This window comes from Vulpes lagopus, chromosome 6, assembly GCF_018345385.1.
Source record: "Vulpes lagopus strain Blue_001 chromosome 6, ASM1834538v1, whole genome shotgun sequence".
NCBI classification, from domain to species: domain Eukaryota; kingdom Metazoa; phylum Chordata; class Mammalia; order Carnivora; family Canidae; genus Vulpes; species Vulpes lagopus.
This window is the reverse complement of record NC_054829.1, coordinates 26,969,755-26,989,620: the sequence shown is the minus strand read 5'-3', so window position 1 is coordinate 26,989,620 and position 19,866 is coordinate 26,969,755. Positions and strand designations below refer to the sequence as shown.

Sequence of the window (19,866 nt, the reverse complement as noted above, 5' to 3'; positions counted from 1 at the left end):
AATGTTTCTAGCAAAACAAGGGGATACAGAGTAACCTGAAAGGATTTCTGTTCAAGCCTGTAATTGTTTTTTTTTTTTTTTTTAAAGGTTTCATTTATTTATTATCTGGAGAGAGAGAGAGAGAGAACAAGCAGGGGGGAGGAGCAGAGGGAGGGGGAGGCTCCCTGCTGAGCAGGGAGCCCTATATGAGGCTTGATCCCAGGACCCTGAGACCATGACCATCTTGGAAGGCAGACACTCAACCCGCTGAGCCACTCAGGTGCACCTCAAGCCTGTAACTGTTAAAAAAACAAAACAAAACAAACAAAAAAAAACCCCCAGAATCTTTTTATTTGCAAAATGTAACTAGAGTTTTTTTTTTTTTAGACTTATTTATTCATGAGAGACACAGAGACAGAGACAAAGAGGCAGAGACACAGGCAGAGGGAGAAGCAGGTTCCCTGCAAGGAACCCGGGATCACACCCCGAGCGTGGGGCAGATGCTCAACCGCTGAGCCAGCCACCCAGGCGTCCCTGTAACTAGAATTTGACTAACGCTTTATTGAACAAAGTACTTTCACATGCATTAGTTACTTTAATTCTTGCAATAACTCTGGGGAATAAATATTATTTGCCCTACTTAATGGTAAGAAAACCTAGTGAATAGAAATACAGATGGATGTACATTTTACAAATGATAGTAATTCTATAGTCTTTCCCATGGGTCTCCTACTGTATTTTATATTATGTTGGTACGCATATACACAATTTCATTCATTCAACAAATATTTATTGAGGGGCACACCTGGATGGCTCCGTTGGTTGGGCGTCTGCCTTCTTCTGCTCAGGTCATGATCCCAGCGTCCAGGAATGGAGCACCCTGCTCAGCGGGGAGACTATTTCTCCCTCTCCCTTTACCCCTCCCCCTGCTCATGTTTTCTCTCTTTTACTTGCTCTCTCTCAAATAAACAAAATCTTTAAACACACACACACACACCAAACAGAAACAAATATTTATTGAACATTTGCTATGTACCAGGCCTAGACACTGGGATCTGGCAGTGAACAAAAAAGACAATCCCTGCACTCCTTACATTCTAGTAGGGTAGGGAAAGACAAATCGTAAAATAAACAAGAAAAATGCACAATACATTAAGTGGTGATAAGTACTATAGAGTAAAATTCAAAAGGAAAAGCATGTAAGGAAAGGCAGTATGTATGTTTTAATTTTATGCACAGTCCTCAGTTTGTCATCTGTTCCACCGTGCTTGCAGCTCTTTCCAAAGGAGGGTAAACTCTCACTTGCATTTAACTTGCATACTCCCAGCATTTAGCTCAGCACCAGGCACCCAGGGAAACAACAGCTTTACATTGAGTAAATGACAAGCCTTTTGAGAAGCAAGAGTTACAGCCTTTAGAAACGACAAATACCCACCATTTGCTTCAATGTGGATGGAACTGGAGGGTATTATGCTGAGTGAAATAAGTCAATTGGAAAAAGACAAACATTATATGGTCTCATTCATTTGGGGAATATAAATGATAGTGAAAGGGAATAGAAGGCAAAGGAGAGAAAATATCAGTGAGGGTGACAAAACATGAGAGACACCTAACTCTGGGAAACGAACAAGGGGTAGTGGAAGGGGAGGTGGGGGGGGGTTGGGGTGACTGGGTGATGGGCAGTGAGGGGGGCACTTGGCAGGATGAGCACTGGGTGCTATACTATATGTTGGCAAATTGAACTCCAATAAAAAAAAAAAAGAAGCAAGAGTTAACAAAGGCCTATAAAAAGGATATTTTTAGCAATATTTTATTTATTCATGAGAGACACAGAGAGAGGCAAAGACAAAAGCAGAGGGAGAAGCAGGTCCCCTGCAGGGAGCCCAATGTGGGGGACTTGACCCCAGGACTCCAGGATCACACCCTGAGCCCAAGGTGGACACTCTGGGATCCCTGGGTGGCTCAGCGGTTGAGTGCCTGCCTGCCTTGGGCCCAGGGCTTGACCCTGGAGACCCAGGATCGAGTCCCACGTCGAGCTCCCTGCATGGAGCCCGCTTCTCCCTCTGCCTGTGTCTCTCATGAACAAATAAAATCTTTAAAAACACACACACCCACAAAACAAAGGCAGACGCTCAACCACTGAGCCACCCAGGTTTCCCTATTAAAAAAAAAAAAAAAAAAGATATTGACCATGACGTTCATCAGTTAAAGAATCATTCATGATTGCTTTATGTGCATGGATCTAGTTTTATTTCCGTTGATCCAATAAGTGACGTTCTTTCCAGCACCTCTACATGACAGAATGAAAGTCGCGTTAAAACTTTCTACAGGCCGTTTCAGGTATTTGGAGGATGTCCGGCCCCCTCTGGCCTAGCTCGCACAAGGGGTGTGCGCCTGCACTTGCAACCACCACGCCCTTCGCCAGTTATTTAGCTGTTTTCCAGGAAAGATCAGCAGGCGGCATTTCCGCCGACGTGCTGGGTGAGGCCCGGTTTGCAGTCCACCGAACCTCACTGAGCCACAAAACAGGGCTGTAAGCCCCGGGACACCAAACTACAAAAAGCGAGTTGTTACCCTAACAGCCCCTGCGCCGAGCGCAGCGGAACCTTGACCTCAAGATGGCGTCTCTTAGTCATAAGATTCAATCAGCTCCAATCAAACATGGCCGGGTGGGTCGTCATTTACAGCTCGAGCCTCTCTAGTCCCCACCAGGCGCTCCTTCTCTATGGTTCTTCGCGGCTGCGCGGTGACTCAGACCCAAAGAAGAGAAGACTATCTATACGCGTCCTTCTCTATGATTCTCCCCTTTACGCTCCGCGGCCGCAGTGCACGCCGGGCAAGAGGAAGACCTCCAGAAGCTCCCCGCGCAGCGCGGCTGTGTTTGCGGCCTGTGCGTGGAGGCGCCTCGGAACTCGTCTCCCGGCGAGCGGCGCGCAGAGACCTCGAGCCGGTGGCGCCCGCTCGTACCCTGGAGCCTCGAAGACCGCGAAGATCGTACCGTTTCCTCAGCGGAGGGTGAGTTTACGCCCCTGAATGCGTGTGGGAACCGGGGGAGAACGGGGTACCTCGGTTGCGGGAGGGAAGGAAGCCAGGGAGGCTGCGAGAGGGCCCCGGGTGGGATCGGGGGTGAAGGGAGGTTGGGGTGGGGGAGGGGACGGGCACGAGGCTTGGGTTTCTGCACTTCTCTAAGGCCTCGGAAATCCAGGTGGGCCCAGCAGGGGCCCGTGGAGGCCAGAGCTGTTCTCCCTTGCATGGTCGCCCACTTTCCCCTTCCCTTCCGCGGTCCGCCACACCGAGCGCATCGCCTCGGCCCCTTCTGGGCTCCCGCGTTTGCCCCGCGATGATCGTCCGGCCCCTTGGGAGTCCTTCCCAGAGGAAGGCCCCTTTCTGACCCGAGCTCGGCGGAGGTGCTGCCGTCGATTTTTCGGGCCTAGGACGCTCTTGCCCCAGGCTCTGCGTACAAGCCGGCGAGCACCCAGCCTGTTTACCGAATTTCTTTCCCTTCCTCTTGGGTCATCCAGAGCCCGCCACCGAGGGGACTCCCCCACTCCCAACCCCGAATTCAACTAATGCCCACCTTTTTCTTTCTTTTTCTTTCTTTCTTTCTTTCTTTCTTTCTTTCTTTCTTTCAAGCACCCTCCCCCACCATTCTTTTGAGATTGTGATGAATACTGTGTGGTCCATCCCCCCCCCCCCCCCGTTACTCCATTGGAGGTTGCAGTAAACTATCCCCCTCCCCCCCATTCATTCTAGGCGGTGACCAACCTCCCCATTAAAATGTGTTCTTTCTTTCTTACTCTTCTTCCGTCTTCAGTGCTTCATAAATAACGTTTTTCGAAGTAGATCTAGGAGTATGAAGATTATTATGAAGTTATGTAATGGGGATTTATATTGCTATGGAAAAGCCATTTTCCTCCACTGGGCAGAGTGGAGCAGACCAAAAGGAGAGTCGAGAGATTGGACTTCTCTTGTCCCAGACTGCCGTAGTATGAAGTACCGTGAATTAGGTGGTTGGCAGTAGAGTATAAGCAATTTTTATATATTGTGTTGGGAACTTTAATTTTTCAAAAGATTTCCAAAAACATTCATAGGCCTTGAAAGATAATTCAGTGTGGGTCATCGGTTTCTCGGGATTCAAGCAGATGGTATACTATTGTAATTAACTTTTCTTGGAGTCTTGGTTTTCTTCATCTGTAAATTGAGGATTGTAATAGTATCCACTTTATAGGTTATCGTGATTGCGGGCTTTGAAAAACATGTAAAATCCTTAGTGCCATGTCTAAGTAACGGAGGGTTTAGTCCACGTTGATATTGTTTGTTATTTAAGAATGTGAAGCGCAGGAGCCTAATCCGGAGTCTTAACGTTTCATTCAGTGTATTGTGAATAGACTTCTATAAATAAAGAAAAAAAAAGTTAACTCTTAAGTTTCTTCTTGGTATGTTATTGTGATAACAGTGAAAACAGCCTTTGGTTTGGTAATTTTAGGATAATGAGGACCTTGGAGTCCCCACCCACATATTGTGTTCCCTTGGAGAAGTTAGCTTCTTCATCTATAAAAGATTAATATATCTGCAATAGGTAATTTGAGAGATTTAGTGAGATAATGTATGTTAAAGACTTTTTGTAAACAGAAGTAAATTAAAATGTTAATATTTTTGTTAAATAATTCATCTTTTTGGGGCACCTGGGCAGCTCAGTTAGTTATGTGTTGGGCTTTTCTTTCTTTTGATTAATTTATTTGAGAGAGCAAAAAAAAACCTCAAGCAGACTTCCTGTTGAGCACGGAGTCCGACATGGGCCTCAACCTCTGGGCACCGAGATCATGACCTGAGCCAAAATCAAGAGTCAAATGTTTAACCACTTAACCGACTGAACCACCCAGGTGCCCTGAGCGTTCAGGTCTTGATCTCAGTCAGGGTCATGAGTTCAAGCGCTGCGTTGGGTTCCACGCTGGATGGGTAGCCAACTTTAAAAAAAAAATATTTTCTTGAGGTTACCAAATTTGCATCTTGGATCCCCAAAGTAGGGTTTTCCCCTTATTTATCTATTTATTTTGGTATGGTTCGGAAACACTTTTAGGAAGAAAATGTTTTTATTGCCCTAGTGTTGTATAGGTACCATATATTAATGACAGTTCGGGCTAAGTACTTTTTATTTTGTGGTTTGGTATCTTTTTATTCCACTTTCGTAAGGTTTTAAATATGTTTTTAAAATAAAATGAGTTTGTTTTAACATTGGTAACACTTCAGACCTAATACAAGTTTGGGATTTTCGAGTAACTTTTTGGGTCATAAATTAGCTATGTACTTTTCTCATTTACGTATGATTTAAACTGTTTTGTACCTTTGGAAGCAAAAGTAGTCATTGTCTTACAAAAACATTCTGTGTATTTTGTTTAATCTTGGTAGTCTTTTCTGACAACTACCACTGCCATTTCTAAAAGGATATCAACTGATTTCCCCCTTAAAGTTGGTGAATAGTTTTTTTCTTGCCCCCCCCTTTTTACTTTTGAAACGTTAAGAGAAGAAAAAGAAGATAATATTTACACCACCAGAATTGATACTGCCTTAAAAAAAAGATTTTATTTATTTGAGAAAGAGGCAGACAGAGATAAGAGATAGCTAGAGAGCATGAGTGGGGCAGGAGAGAGAAGCAGGCTGAGCAGGCAACCTAATGGGATCATGACCCTAGTAGAAGGCAGATGATGCTTAACTGACTGAGCCACCCAGGCACCTCTTAATACTACTTTTAACACTTACTTGGCATGAGTCAAACTTTAAACAAGTTACAGAAATAGTAGAAAGAATTCTCAAATGCCTTTCACCAAGGGCCCCCAAATGGTAACATTTGACGAATTTGCTTTATCTTCTCTATTTCTTCATAGTTTTCTTCTGAAATGTTTTGCTAGTAAGCTGCAGATGTCCCTTAACCCTTAAACACTTTAGTGTATATTTCCTAGAATAAAGACATTTCCATATTTAACAACAGTACATTGAACAAAATCAGGAAATTAATATTGATGCAGTATTGTCTAATTCTCAGGTCTTAACTGGATTTAGCCTGAAATTGTCCTGAATTGGTAGTCCTATTTTTATTTTTATTTATTTAAGATTTTTTTAATTTACTCTAGAGACAGAGAGAGAGGCAGAAACACAGGCAGAGGGAGAAGCAGGCTCTGTGCAGGGAGCCCGATGCGGAACTGGATCCCAGGTCTCCAGGATCATGTCCTGGGCTGAAGGCGGCCCTAAACCGCTGAGCCACCCAGACTGCCCAAGTAGTGCTTTTTTTAAAAAGCAATTTTATTAAGGTGTAATTAACGCAGGAAACAGGCTCGTTGTAATGTGCAATTTGATGATTTTTAGTAAATGTTCAGAGTTATGTGACTTTCCCCAAAAAGGATTTTCTTTCTTGTTTTCAAGTCACTCCAGACTACCACTAATTTTTCTCTAGATAGCATTGTTTGTTTGTTTGTTTTTAAGATTTTATTTATTTATTCATGAGTAAGAGAGAGAGAGAGAGAGAGGCAGAGACACAGGCAGAGGGAGAAGCAGGCCCCATGCAGGGAGCCCGCCATGGGACTTGATCCCAGGTCTCCAGGATCACACCCTGGGGTGCAGGCAGTGCTAAACTGCTGTGCTACCGGGGCTGCCCAAGCATTGCTTTTAATCATCGAAAATGAGAAAACAGCTAAGTGGAAATCTCAGAAAATGATGAGCTCCCTTTTTGGAGACGAGTATTTTCATACCTCTGAAAAGTTTTCCTGTAAAAGAAACTTTGTTAATCAAGCATTTCCCATTCTTTGGACATGGAATACTTTTTCTTAGGAATAGTTACTGAACACTTCCCTTCTGTAGAAATTCAGTTTGAGAAATGATATTTTGAAGGGCTGGCTTTGCTTAGGCTGGGGCAGGTTGTCAGTTCATTGTGCCTTGCAGGTTATAAGCAGAGCAGGGGACAATGCATTCTATAGTTATGATCATTTATATTCACTGGAGAGCCACTGGGCTGGCTGTGTAACTATATAATAACTTAAAATTTGCTCTTTCAGAGTTATTAAAAATAATACTTAGAAAAGAACCTGACACAAAATTGGAGCTAGATATTTGTTGAATGAATGAATGAGTTGTATAAATGTTTACTAAGAAGAATCTGTTGGTTCATTTGCCTCTTAGCATTCAGAAATTTGACATACAGTGCCCTGATGGGGTTAGCCAGTATATCTATTCCTGGTGAAATCATTCGTTTTCTCTTGGGATAAATCTGCAGTGGTTGTAAGCAGTTAATGGTGTAGGAAAAAAGCAGTGACTTAAAAGTGTAAAGAGGAAAAAGTGAAAAAAAAAAAACATGCATATTATGAGTGCTAAAGAGAAATCTTATTTAAGTTTTCTTTTTTTAAAAAGGTTTTGTTTTTTTTTTTTTGGATGGGGACTAGATTTATTGAGATAAAATTTGTATGCAATAAAATACACCGATTTTAATTTCAGTGAATTTTGACAAATGTATAATAAACCTGTGTGACCATTGCAACACTAGAGATAATACTTGCATCATAGTTGCTTGTTTTTGTTACTTTGGGCCATAAGGTTTCATACCTAGCAGGTAAAAATGCTTTGAACCTTTTAAAAGTGAAGCACTCCAAAGTGAAAATGAAAAAAGTAAAAAATACAAGTATTTTTAAATGTTATTTAAATCATCTCAGTGCAAATAAAATAATTATTGCATCTTTCTTAAACTCCACACTCCCTTAGCAGAAATTGGCTACCTTCAAAGTACTACATCCTGAATCTAACACTTGGTTTTTTTTTTTTTTTTTTTTTAATTTACTCATGAGAGACAGAGAGAGAGGGGCAGAGACACAGGCAGAGGGAGAAGCAGGCTCCATGCAGGGAGCCCGATGTGGGACTCGATCCCGGGACTCCAGGATCACGCCCTGGGCCAAAGGCAGGCGCCAAACCGCTGAGCCACCCAGAGATTCCCTGAATCTAACACTTTAACCCCTGCCACCTATTCCAGGCCACCCTCTCTTGTCTCATTATTGCAGTAGTCTCCTGTATCTCCCCTTGTTCTCCAGTTCTCCAGTGGCCAGTGACACTGTTAAAATATAAGTCAGGTCAGAAACCTTTCTAATGTTTTCCATCTCATGCAGAGTAAAGATCAAAACCTTTACAGTGGCCTACAAAGTACTACATTCTCTGAACCCCCCCTCTCTCAAGTAATACTTGGCATTTATCTTTGACTTTCCTCAAGTACTCTGCTCCAGCTGTTGGCCTTGCTTTCCTCCCACTAGTACTCCATGCCCAACTCAGGCTCTTTGCATTTGTTTCCTTTTTTTTGGAAGGCTATTGCCTCCAGATACAAGGCTTCTGCCTTGGCCCCTTTGGAGGTCAATTTACCTACCTTCTTGGTGAGGCCTACCATAAAGAACTCCCTAATTCTCTTCCCTACTTTATTCTGCAAAGAACCTGCCAACTTTGAATCTCTATAATTTGTGATGAGAGTATTACAATTTATCAACTGTAGGTAAGAACTGATAAGCTTTGTTTTATGGTTATAAAAGTTTATTCTCATTTTCACATGTCAAAACATAAAAGTTCATTTTGAAAAAAGTGGTTGATACTCCTATTTTAGGATGTTTAAAGTGATTTTTATTTATTTTTCGAAGTGATTTTTTATATTATTTACCAGTGATCACCAGAATTGTAGTTTTCTGACCATAGGAGGAACTATTACCTTAATTAGGATAAAATTGTGAGACACCTTTGAAGTTCACTTATGAACAAGTTTTGAACAGTTCTAAATGAAAGAGATGTAGAACATAGAAAAATTAGAAGTGAATGGAATGGATACATTGGCATACACTAAAACAATCTGGTTAATTTGTACAGAAGAAATTATACATTTAAAAGCTATGAAATATAATATAAACACCAAGAACCTAGGTTTCTAAAAAGTAATAGTTATAGCTAGTACTTGACAATAAATGATTCTAGAGATGAATTTTATGCTCCAGTCTTTGTAAACTTTGTGAAGCTAGGCACTGCTTCATTACTGGCATAAGTACTTGGTACATGGGAGCGTCCTAATAAATTGGTTTACTGATTCATTCATTGATTAATTAATTTATTTGACAGGTATTAATTTCAACTGCCCTCCAAAGAAAGTGCTAAGATAGAATAATGATAAAGAATAATGATAATAGAAGAGTTTGTGGAAGTAGGATAGTAGCCCTCTTTTTTTTTTTTTTTTTTTTGCCCTCTTTTAAAAGGAGATACACTCACCCCCTTTATATAGAATTTTTTGTTTTGTTTTGTTTTTGGGGAAAAAGTATTACAAAAAGATTACTTAAAAATTCCCTTTTTAATTTATACTGATACTAAATATTTTAAGGCATTTCTAATATTTTATTTTCTAAGTATATGGAATTTTAGGAATCTATTTTGTTTGTAAAACTTTCTAAATATTTTTTATAAAAAAAACTTTCTAAATATTTTAAGTGTACTGTGTTTTCTGAAATTGAAGTTAAGATTTTATAGAATATTATCCTAACTTATTAAGTCAAAAGAATACTGAGGAAGAACAGCTGTGAGCCTGAAGGACATACTTTTCTAAGACTGTTTTAAAGAAATGTCTGATAAACAGGTAAAAATATTCAAGAGTGATTAAGGAAATGTACATTAAAATGGGAGTATTTTTTAGTTATCAGATTGTTATAATTTAAACACTGATTTACTCTAACAATGGTGAAGATCTGAGCAAAGGACATACCCATATATTGGTGGTGGGGATGTGGATTTGTCCACTAGTTTTGGAGGATGATTCGGAGGTAAAGTGTAGATACATATAGTACTAATCTGCATAAGAGAGTTACTTGCACAGGTGCATAGATTTATATGTCCAAGAATGTCCAGTATTATAAGAGGCAAAATGTGGATCCAACCATCCATGTTGAATGAATAATTATTATATGCTTGTATTGTAGTAGTTTACCGTATTATAAAGGTTGGAATAGAACTATATGAACTGATGAGATGTTAATGATAATGAGGGAGAAATGTACCTAACAGTATAGTATGATTATATTGTTTGCAGAAAAACACAAATAATTATATGTTAGTTTGTGTATAGAAAGGTATTTAGAAGAATACAACGATATATACCAAACTGTTGGGATTAGGGGGCGAGGAAGTGGAAGACATGCACTTTTTATCTTCTCTCTTCTGAAGGGTGAGTAAATCAATGTATGAAATAGACCAAAAATAGAGACAGATTCTTTTTAAAAGCTTCAAACAACTCTAGACTCCTTCAGTTACAGAGTGTAGGGGGAATTTTTCCTAGTGCCCAACAGACATATCTCCTGTTGATCAAATCACTGCTATTTAGTGCCATTACTGGTATTAGATCACTTATTTTGGCTGCTTCTTTGAATTGGTGCATGGAATCCTCCTAGGATATCCTATAGAATTTTTGTACTTTTTCTAACAGTTCTGGACATTCAAATATGTTGATGAAAATACAAAATTTGGTGCTTGGGGAGTCTTAAATACTTATATTCATTTAACTAAAGGACAAAATTAACTTTCTTTTAAGTAATATCAAACCATTTAAACAGTGCAGTATATTCTAATATTCAAAGAAATCAAATGCTAAGTTCTGATTCTTGAATTTCATTCATTCATTGAATTTCATTCAAGAATGGCTAGGAAGTTGACTTTTAAGTTTAATAAAAGTTACATATTTTCTCATTGTCATAAATTGTATGTTTTCTTTATATCTGAGTAGTTAGTATGTGACCTGATGTCAGAAGGTTTCTTCCCTCTCAGGTTTATGGTTCAGAGACATTCATTTGTCCTTGAGGAACTGGCCAACATTGAGTCAACAAATATTGTGTAACTTGGTACATTTAGTTTTCAGGGTGCTGATATATGTAGAAAAATGAATGCATCAGAACATTTAAAGAAAAAAAACTTAGATAATCTTCCTGGATTCTGAGTTTGGTTTAAAAAGATTCGTTGATGTTTGGTATTTAATTTTTGGATATTAACTGAACCTCAAAATTTTTTTCTTCCTTTATATGTATTCCCATATGATTGTAGGAGTCTATCCTGAATTTAGATCGTGTACATTTTGGGAACTTATTTTAGAAAAGATCTAAGTTTTAAAAATTCTCAATGGACAGACAGAGAAAAGAGGGTCTTTGCCAACTCCTTTGGGTAAGAAAACTTTAGAATTTTGCAGATACTCTAAAAATGAAGGCCAACAAACCAGGCATATCAAATTGCAAAGTTTTCAAATAAAATGATTTGTCATGATTTTTTTCTTTAGACCGCTGCAGTAAGAATGTCTTTCCCCCCTCATTTGAATCGCCCTCCCATGGGAATCCCAGCACTCCCACCAGGGATCCCACCCCCACAATTTCCTGGTTTTCCTCCACCTGTACCTCCAGGTAAGTTTTTGGATACTGTTGTTTTTTTTAGCCTATACTTTTGTTATTATAGTATAAACTTTGGGAAAGTGATAATGTATGTGACTGTGTGTTAGTAGTAAACATGTTTGTTAGCATTTTTCTTTAAATGTGATGTCTTATTGTTCTATGACAGTACTTTTCATATCAAATTGAGTATCAAATTAACCTGGGAAGATTAAAAAAAATCCCTTTATTTAAAAAATAAAGTAAACCAGCAGATATATACTAATTCATACAATTCCGTAGTTAAAAAGGTATACAGTGAAAAATTTTGCCCACATTCCCACATAACCGTTGTTATTCCCTTACTGAAAGAGGGAGATGAAATAGGCTCATCCATTTCTAAATTCTTCCATATAGTTTTTTTTTTTTTTTTTTTAAGATTTTATTTATTCATGAGAGACACAGAGAGGCAGAGACATAGAGGGAGAAGGAGGTTCCCTGCAGGGGACCTGGGATCACGCCCCGAGCTCAAGGCAGATGCTCAGCCACTGAGCTAGCCAGGTGCCCCAAGATTGTTGATTCATAACATGTATATTCTAGAGGCTCAGCTTTGGGGGCCTCCTAACTTCTAGATCAAGTATATAGCGGTGCTAAAGCCACAGATAAACATGGCAGTGTTTTTGGAATATCATTTAGCACTTCAGGAATTTGGGGGTAAATCATTGTTCTGAAAGTTAGAACAAGTACTTATACACATTATGGAGTAGAATGCAATATTTGTACAAACTTTTACGACATTTATGCTTGTAGCAACTTGTTTTAAGCTGTCCTAGGTAATCATGGATGTGTATTTATTACTACCTCTTTCCAGGAATATAATTTGAAATACGTATTTAGGGGCTCCTGGGTGGCTCAGTTCCGTTAAGCATCTGCCTTCAGCTTAGGTCATGATATCAGGACCCTGAAAAGAAAGAAAGAGAGTCAATCTAAAAATAAAAATGAAATACATATTTAAATTTAAATCTAAACCAGTTTATTATTTCATAGAACACTTACTGAATTTTAGTCAGTAATTGAGTTCTATAATGTATAGAGGAATTCCTGCTGAATAGGGGGATTGAGAGAGTAATGTTAACAGAAAACTGAATAAAGTTAGTTGTCAACCATCTAACAGATTAATAATATAAGAAGGATGGTGTCCTGAGAGCCACTTTTGTTTTGGCATCAATTTTTGGGAGGTTCATATATCCTGATTTTGTTAATCAATTTAGTCTCATAAGATATGTTTTTGATGGCCTTTACTAGTAACTATGATCCTTCCTAAAAACAAAACGGTTGTGTTATAGTTTTATAGGGAAGAATAGTTTACATTTTATTCCTTTGTGAAGAAATTTAAGGGATTGGGAATGAAGCTTAATCTTTTAGAATCAGGAAAAGTGACAGAAAAATCAGTACCTTAAATTTCCTTCCTAATAAATTGGTTTTATAGAAAAGATTTTAAATTCCTTTGAATTTTGAAGAGCAAACACTAAATTTGACATTTTGTGATGAACATTATGCCAAATTATTAAAACAGAAGTAGAAGATAAATGAAACCTATGTCTGATAAGACTACTCCCTGCATAATTTTTTTTTTAATAATTTTTTTTAAACTTTTTTTTATTTATTTATGATAGTCACACACAGAGAGAGAGAGAGGCAGAGACACAGGCAGAGGGAGAAGCAGGCTCCATGCACCGGGAGCCTGATGTGGGATTCGATCCCGGGTCTCCAGGATCGCGCCCTGGGCCAAAGGCAGGCGCCAAACCGCTGCGCCACCCAGGGATCGCGTACTCCCTGCATAATTTTTTAAGATGGGTCAGGAGACCTCAAAACCAGATTGTCAGTTTTTTTAATATATATATGTGTGTGTGTGTGTGTGTGTGTGTTTTTATTCATTCATTCATTCATTCATTCATTCATTCATTCATGAGAGACACAGAAAGAGGCAGAGACATAGAAAGACAGAGAAGCAGGCTCCTCACAGGGAGCCAGATGTGGGACTTGGTCCACCGACCTGATCAGGACCTGAGCTGAAGGCAGATGCTCAACTGATGAGCTACCCAGGCGTCTCATCAGTTTTTCTTTTTGACTGGTCAATGCCATAGTAATGTGGGCATTTATTCAGAATGGTAATGTGCTAATTCTGATTCTGTATAACAGCATATATTGTCATTTCTGTTTAGGGAAATATATTTGTATGATAAATCAGAGTTTGGTTACACCTCATTCTACATTCTTTGTGTAGCATCAATACTTTAAAAGGTAAATAATGAAATAGTATGCTAAACTAGGGTGGTAATTCAAGACCATAATACCCATGTTCATGTGTAATTTTCTTGTCTTGCCTAGTAGTGTGACTAATTGAACTCTAAATGTAATGGTCACATTCTATATTAAATTAGAAAATCAGTTTGGAAAAATAACCATAAAATTTCCCTAAAAAGTAATGTGCATAGAACAGAAGGAAGTCCATCCTCTCTTTCACATTCCTGAGAATTTCCTTCCCCTAACAGCTTTTTGTATTAGCTTCTAGTTTGTAACTCTCCAGAGACAAACACTTTGCATATCCTGGTGTGTTTGCTTATGTTTACCCTTTTCCTACTTCTGTGTTTTTAAAAACTCAACTAGTACTACACTGTTCACGCTTTGTGTACTTTGCTTCTTTTCACTTTAGCATGTGTAGATCTTTGTAATGAGTAACAATACATTTTCCATTGTGAATTGTGAATTCTGTATTGCAGGATATTAGTAAGTTGAGGTAGGAAACATAACTATTAAACATTTAGTAACTGTTAAAAAGGAAAAAAAAAATGGGATGCCTGGCTGGCTCAGAGCATGCGACTCTTGATCTCAGGGTTGTGAATTTGAGTCCCATGTTGGTTGTAGAGCTTACTTAACCACCTACCCCCCCCCCAAAAAAAAAAAACCTCAAAAAAACATTTCTTACCCCACGACGTCTTTTTCTGAACTTTTCTTTAATAGAAAATTCACCTATGGGAAAGGTGCCATGTAGTTTACAGTTGATAAAGGGGGAGGACTTTTTTTGCTTTGAAACTTAAAAGTGAAAAACTTAGATATACAGATTGATGAATTATAGTTTTGAGCATGTACTGTATTCAACTGCTACACATAAATGATCTGTCTCATTGGTGCTCCAAAGAAATTAACTCATGAGAATCGAGGAAACTGCAGCTTGAATAGCTTAGCTTGTTCAAGTTTGCATAGCTAGATGTAATAGAACCAAGAGTTGAACTCTGTCTTTTTCTTTCCTTTTTAAAAAGTTTACGTGCATATTTACTTACATAAGTAATCTCTACACCTGACATGGGGCTTGAACTTGTGATCCTGAGATCAAACGTTACATGCTTCTCCAACTAAGCCAGCCAGGCATCTCTGTCTTTTTTTCTATTTTGTGCAGTGTTCTGTTGACTTAATGATAGGCATCTTGATTTTTCTCATTCAAAAAACAATTTAGGTTAGAAAATAAATGGATAGTGTTAAATGTTTAAGACTTTATTACCAGTCTTAGTTGGAGAATTCTCATAAATTGATGTTAAATTTGAACCAAAGAATGATTTCAGAATTTCTTTGAGATATGTTTAGAAGCGTTTTAAAATTTATAGTAGAAAAGTAGAAGTCTTTCATTAGTTTTTGCCCTTATTGCATTCTTTTTCTTAGTGCTCAGATGGTAAGATTTTTTTTTAATAAATTTATTTTTTATTGTTGTTCAATTTGCCACCATACAGAATAACACCCAGTGCTCATCCCATCAAGTGCCCCCCTCAGTGCCCACCAACCAGTCACCCCCACCCCCTACCCTTCTCCCCTTCCACCACCCCTAGTTCGTTTCCCAGAGTTAGGAGTCTTCATGTTCTGTCTCCCTTTCTGATATTTCCTACCCATTTCTTCTCCCTTCCCCTCTATTCCCTTTCACTATTATTTATATTCCCCAAATGAATGAGACCATATAATGTTTGTCCTTTTCTGATTGACATATTTCACTCAGCATAATACCCTCCAGTTCCATCCACGTCGAAGCAAATGGTGGGTATTCATCGTTTCTAATAGCTGAGTAATATTCCATTGTATACATAAACCACATCTTTATCCATCTTTCGATGGACATTGAGGCTCCTTCCACAGTTTGGCTATTGGGGACATTGCTGCTAGAAACATCGGGGTGCAGGTGCCCTGGCGTTTCGTTGCATCTGTATCTTCGGGGTAAATCCCCAGCAGTGCAATTGCTGGGTCGTAGGGCAGATCTATTTTTAACTCTTTGAGGAACCTCCACACAGTTTTCCAGAGTGGCTGCACCAGTTCACATTCCCACCAACAGTGCAAGAGGGTTCCCTTTTCTCCACATCCTCTCCAACATTTGTGGTTTCCTGCCTTGTTAATTTTCCCCATTCTCACTGGTGTGAGGTGGTATCTCATTTGTGGTTTTGATTTGTATTTCTCTGATGGCAAATGATGCGGAGCATTTTCTCATGTGCTTGTTGGCCATGTCTATGTCTTCCTCTGTGAGATTTCTGTTCATGTCTTTTGCCCATTTCATGATCGGATTGTTTGTTTCTTTGGTGTTGAGTTTAATAAGTTCTTTATAGATCTCGGAAACTAGCCCTTTATCTGATACGTCATTTGCAAAGATTTTTTTCATAAGTTATATGCACAAGAATACCCTGTAGTAGTTATTGATTGGCAAGCAATGTGGTTGGAAACAAAAATGCACATATCACTAAGATGCCCATTGACTCTTCTTTCTTAGTGCAGCAGATGGTCTTAGAGATTTTCTTTGATACTGACTGAGATTACTGGTGATATTGCTTGTTTTTTGTTTTTTTTTAAAGAACTAGCAATAACAAGATTCTTTTTAGGTTTCCAGATTAATTTCTCATTTGATAACTTTTTTTTGTAACCTTTAAAGGTTTGTTAATAGGGACAGCCCCGGTGGCACAGCGGTTTAGCACCGCCTGCAGCCTGGGGTGTGATCCTGGAGACCTGGGATCAAGTCCCACATTAGGCTTCCTATATGGAGCCTGCTTCTCTCTGCTTGTGTCTCTGCTTCTCTCTCTCTCTCTCTCTCTCTGTGTGTCTGTATGAATAAGTAAACAAAATCTTAAAAAAAAAAAAAAGTTAATACCATTGTTGACTCATAAGTGGATCTATATTTGTGTATGTTACTGGCTTTCAGGATGTCCCAAATCAGATGAACATGAATCAGTAACTATCCAGATTTTTAAACTCCTGATACAAAAGCATGTTGTGGTGGTAGTCTTTTAGAGTAGTTTTTGGTGTCGTGTAAGTTTTAATAGACCTGTGCCATATTGCTTTTGAAAATAAGGCATTCATCAATATCTCATTTTCATTACTCATACATTTCTACTTAAATTGACTGTGAGTGAAGATACCTATTTGTGTGCCATGTAATTGATATAGAATATAGTCTCATATGCTTATATTCATAAGATTTATTGTGCTTTTTTCTTAGGGACCCCAATGATTCCTGTACCAATGAGCATTATGGCTCCTGCTCCAACTGTAAGTATAATTTTAAGGAGGAATTAGGAGATATAGTAGGGCTATTGCCTTTAAAGCTAAAAAACACTTGATTAACGTAGATAAATTAAGTGTTCAAAAGAACAATTGAGAGTGATAGCATCCATGTATACCATACTACTTATTTGAGTATCATTTTCACTCAGCTATGCATAGTATGCAATTGCCCTTAAAATAGGCACCCCAAATAAATGGTTTTATGATTCCCCTCAAATTCTCTAGACTTTTCATAGAGAAAAGTTATTGTTTTGTTATAACAATAGTAAAAGAAAAGTAAAAGTTTTGTTATTTTAGATTGGTTCTTTCATCACTCCTTCTTGTCTTGATCATAGGAGATAGAATGATCTGACGCATTTAATAACCTCGTAGAAAAAAAACTATAGAAGTGATCCTAGTAAAAATTTAAATTTTGAAATGAAATTTGTATTGAATATATATTTCCATTCTTTACTTTCACCTGCATAATTTTTAGTGCCTTCCAAACTTTTTTCTCTGTCCTGTGGTATGATATCTGTAACCAGAGGTTAAAAAACAGTTTTCTTGAAGCCTTTATTCTTTTAAAATGTTTCATTATTCAGTCTTTTTAAGTCTTAATTCTTCACATTCATCAAAGCTTTTGTACACTCTAAGCATCTTAGTTCATAATGCTAATATGCTGTAACACATGAATAAATAATAACCTTCTCTTCCTCTTAACTGTTTAACCAGAATTTTTCTTTGAGTTAAGTGGTAGAGTATCAGGCTTCATTTGGAATTCAACTATGATAGAGGGTAGATCCCATTACTTTTAACTGTTATTTTAGCTGTGGATTTTGAAAAGGGAGGGAGGGGGGAGTTATTCATAATAAAAAGGAGAGGGTAATTCTGTGGGCAAACAGGAGTCTGCTATGAGGCAGACCTCTAAGAAGATATGTTTTTTTCAGACCAAGAGGGTATCTAATTTTTCTTGCATTGGATACCCATTGTTTGGCTGTTTTGTAAAACCTGCACATGATAGGTACTCTTAACCTCTTGCATTTCAGCCTAGGAAAAGGTGAGACTTGGGGTTTCGAGCAGTTCCCTCAGTTCACCATTATTTATTCCGTGCCTGCTCTGGATGTTTTGCTAAATTCAATTCCAGATATAAAAATGAGTAAGACTGTTCCTTCCTCTGGGAAGTTGAAAGTTAGAAAGGGAAAATTAAAAAATGCAGTTAACTGCATAGTAAAATTTAAATGTTGGAGAGTGTTATGAGAGTATTCAAATACTCTATCAGAGGATTAGTGGTGATGATTGACATTTACTTTTATGTAAAAAATTTATTTTTGGATTTATTTATTTTGGAAAGAAACGTGGTTTTGGGGGCAGGGTGAGATTGAGGTAGAGAAGCAGACTCCCTCCTGAGGGTAGAGGCTTTTGTGGGGCTCTGTCCCACAACCTTGAGGTCATAACCTGAGCTGAAATCAAGAGTCTGACACCCAACTGATTAAGCCCAAGTGCCCTGAAACTTGCTGTTATGTTAGTATAGAGTAAAATTTTGAAGAAATTCCTGGATATATTTGATAATTTTATTTTATTTATTTATTTAATTTTTAAAAAGATTTTATTTATTCATGAGAGACAGAGAGAGAGAGAGGCAGACACAGGCAGAGGGAGAAGCAGGCTCCATGCAGGGAGCCTGACCTGGGACTTGATCCCAGGTCTCCAGGATCACGCCCTGGGCTGAAGATGGCGCTAAACCACTGAGCCACCAGGGCTACCCTGTTTGATAATTCTAAATGACTTATGATGTTTTGGATATTTTATTTTATTTTATTTATTTTTATTTATTTATGATAGTCACAGAGAGAGAGAGAGAGAGGCAGAGACACAGGCAGAGGGAGAAGCAGGCTCCATGCACTGGGAGCCCGACGTGGGATTCGATCCCGGGTCTGCAGGATCGCGCCCTGGGCCAAAGGCAGGCGCCAAACCGCTGCGCCACCCAGGGATCCCTGTTTTGGATATTTTAAATTTTGTCTTAAAATTAAAAAAATTCTCTATCCAATTTATCTTTATTTGCTATTCCAAGTTATTTTCCAAAGAAGGGTAATCTGGGGTGCCTGGGTAGCTCAGTTGGTTAAAAATGTTTGACTTTTGATTTTGGCTCAGGTCATGATGTCAGGGTTACTAGATATCAGGGCTCATTAGCTCCACATTAGGCTCCATGGGAGTCTGCTTGAGATTCTCTCTCCCCCTCTGCCCCTGTTCTCTCTCAAATAAATCTTTCTAAAAAGAGAAAGGTAATCCAGTAGTGGATTTTTACTTGTCATGAATGAAGTTGCATTAATGAAAAATGTGATAGAAGCTTTAGATTAAGTATGTAGAACCTTTAATAGTAATATGCTACATATTTTCTACTTTAAAATTGTTTCTAGAATAAAGTTACATTAAACATGATAGGAAGCGTAATAGCCAGCTCAAATTTTATTGCTTTTCTTCACTCTAGGTTTTAGTACCCACTGTGTCCATGGTTGGAAAGCATTTGGGAGCAAGAAAGGATCACCCAGGCTTAAAGGCTAAAGAAAATGATGAAAATTGTGGTCCCACTACAACAGTTTTTGTTGGCAACATTTCTGAGAAAGCCTCCGACATGCTTATAAGACAGCTCCTTGCTGTAAGTTAAACTGTTCTTATTTTAATTTTATTGTTTTGGATTTCAAATGTATGAAAAGGTAGAAAAAGGATTTCTAATTATTTTCTCCTTTTTATTTTAAAAATTTCATTCTGCAAAATCTTGAATGAATAGTCTAACCAGAGGTAATCCACTATCCTAAATTTGGTGTTTATCATTCCTGTGTGTGGTTTTTACTTTAATTACCTGTTTATGTATTCATAAAAATTTATAATTCACAAGTTTTCTGTA

The 19,866-nt window shown here is 38.4% G+C and overlaps 1 protein-coding gene across 1 annotated transcript in view; it reads left to right on the top strand.

Annotated features, from left to right (window-relative positions):
- The first annotated feature begins 2,625 nt into the window (after window positions 1-2,625).
- RBM25 (RNA binding motif protein 25) overlaps window positions 2,626-19,866 on the top strand; it is a 55,113-nt gene continuing 37,872 nt past the window's right edge. The window contains exons 1-4 of the mRNA XM_041758802.1: window positions 2,626-2,994; window positions 11,303-11,423; window positions 16,918-16,967; window positions 19,450-19,617. Coding sequence (XP_041614736.1) covers window positions 2,641-2,994; window positions 11,303-11,423; window positions 16,918-16,967; window positions 19,450-19,617 — 693 coding nt within the window. The 5' untranslated portion in view covers window positions 2,626-2,640. The remainder of the gene's footprint in view (window positions 2,995-11,302; window positions 11,424-16,917; window positions 16,968-19,449; window positions 19,618-19,866) is intronic.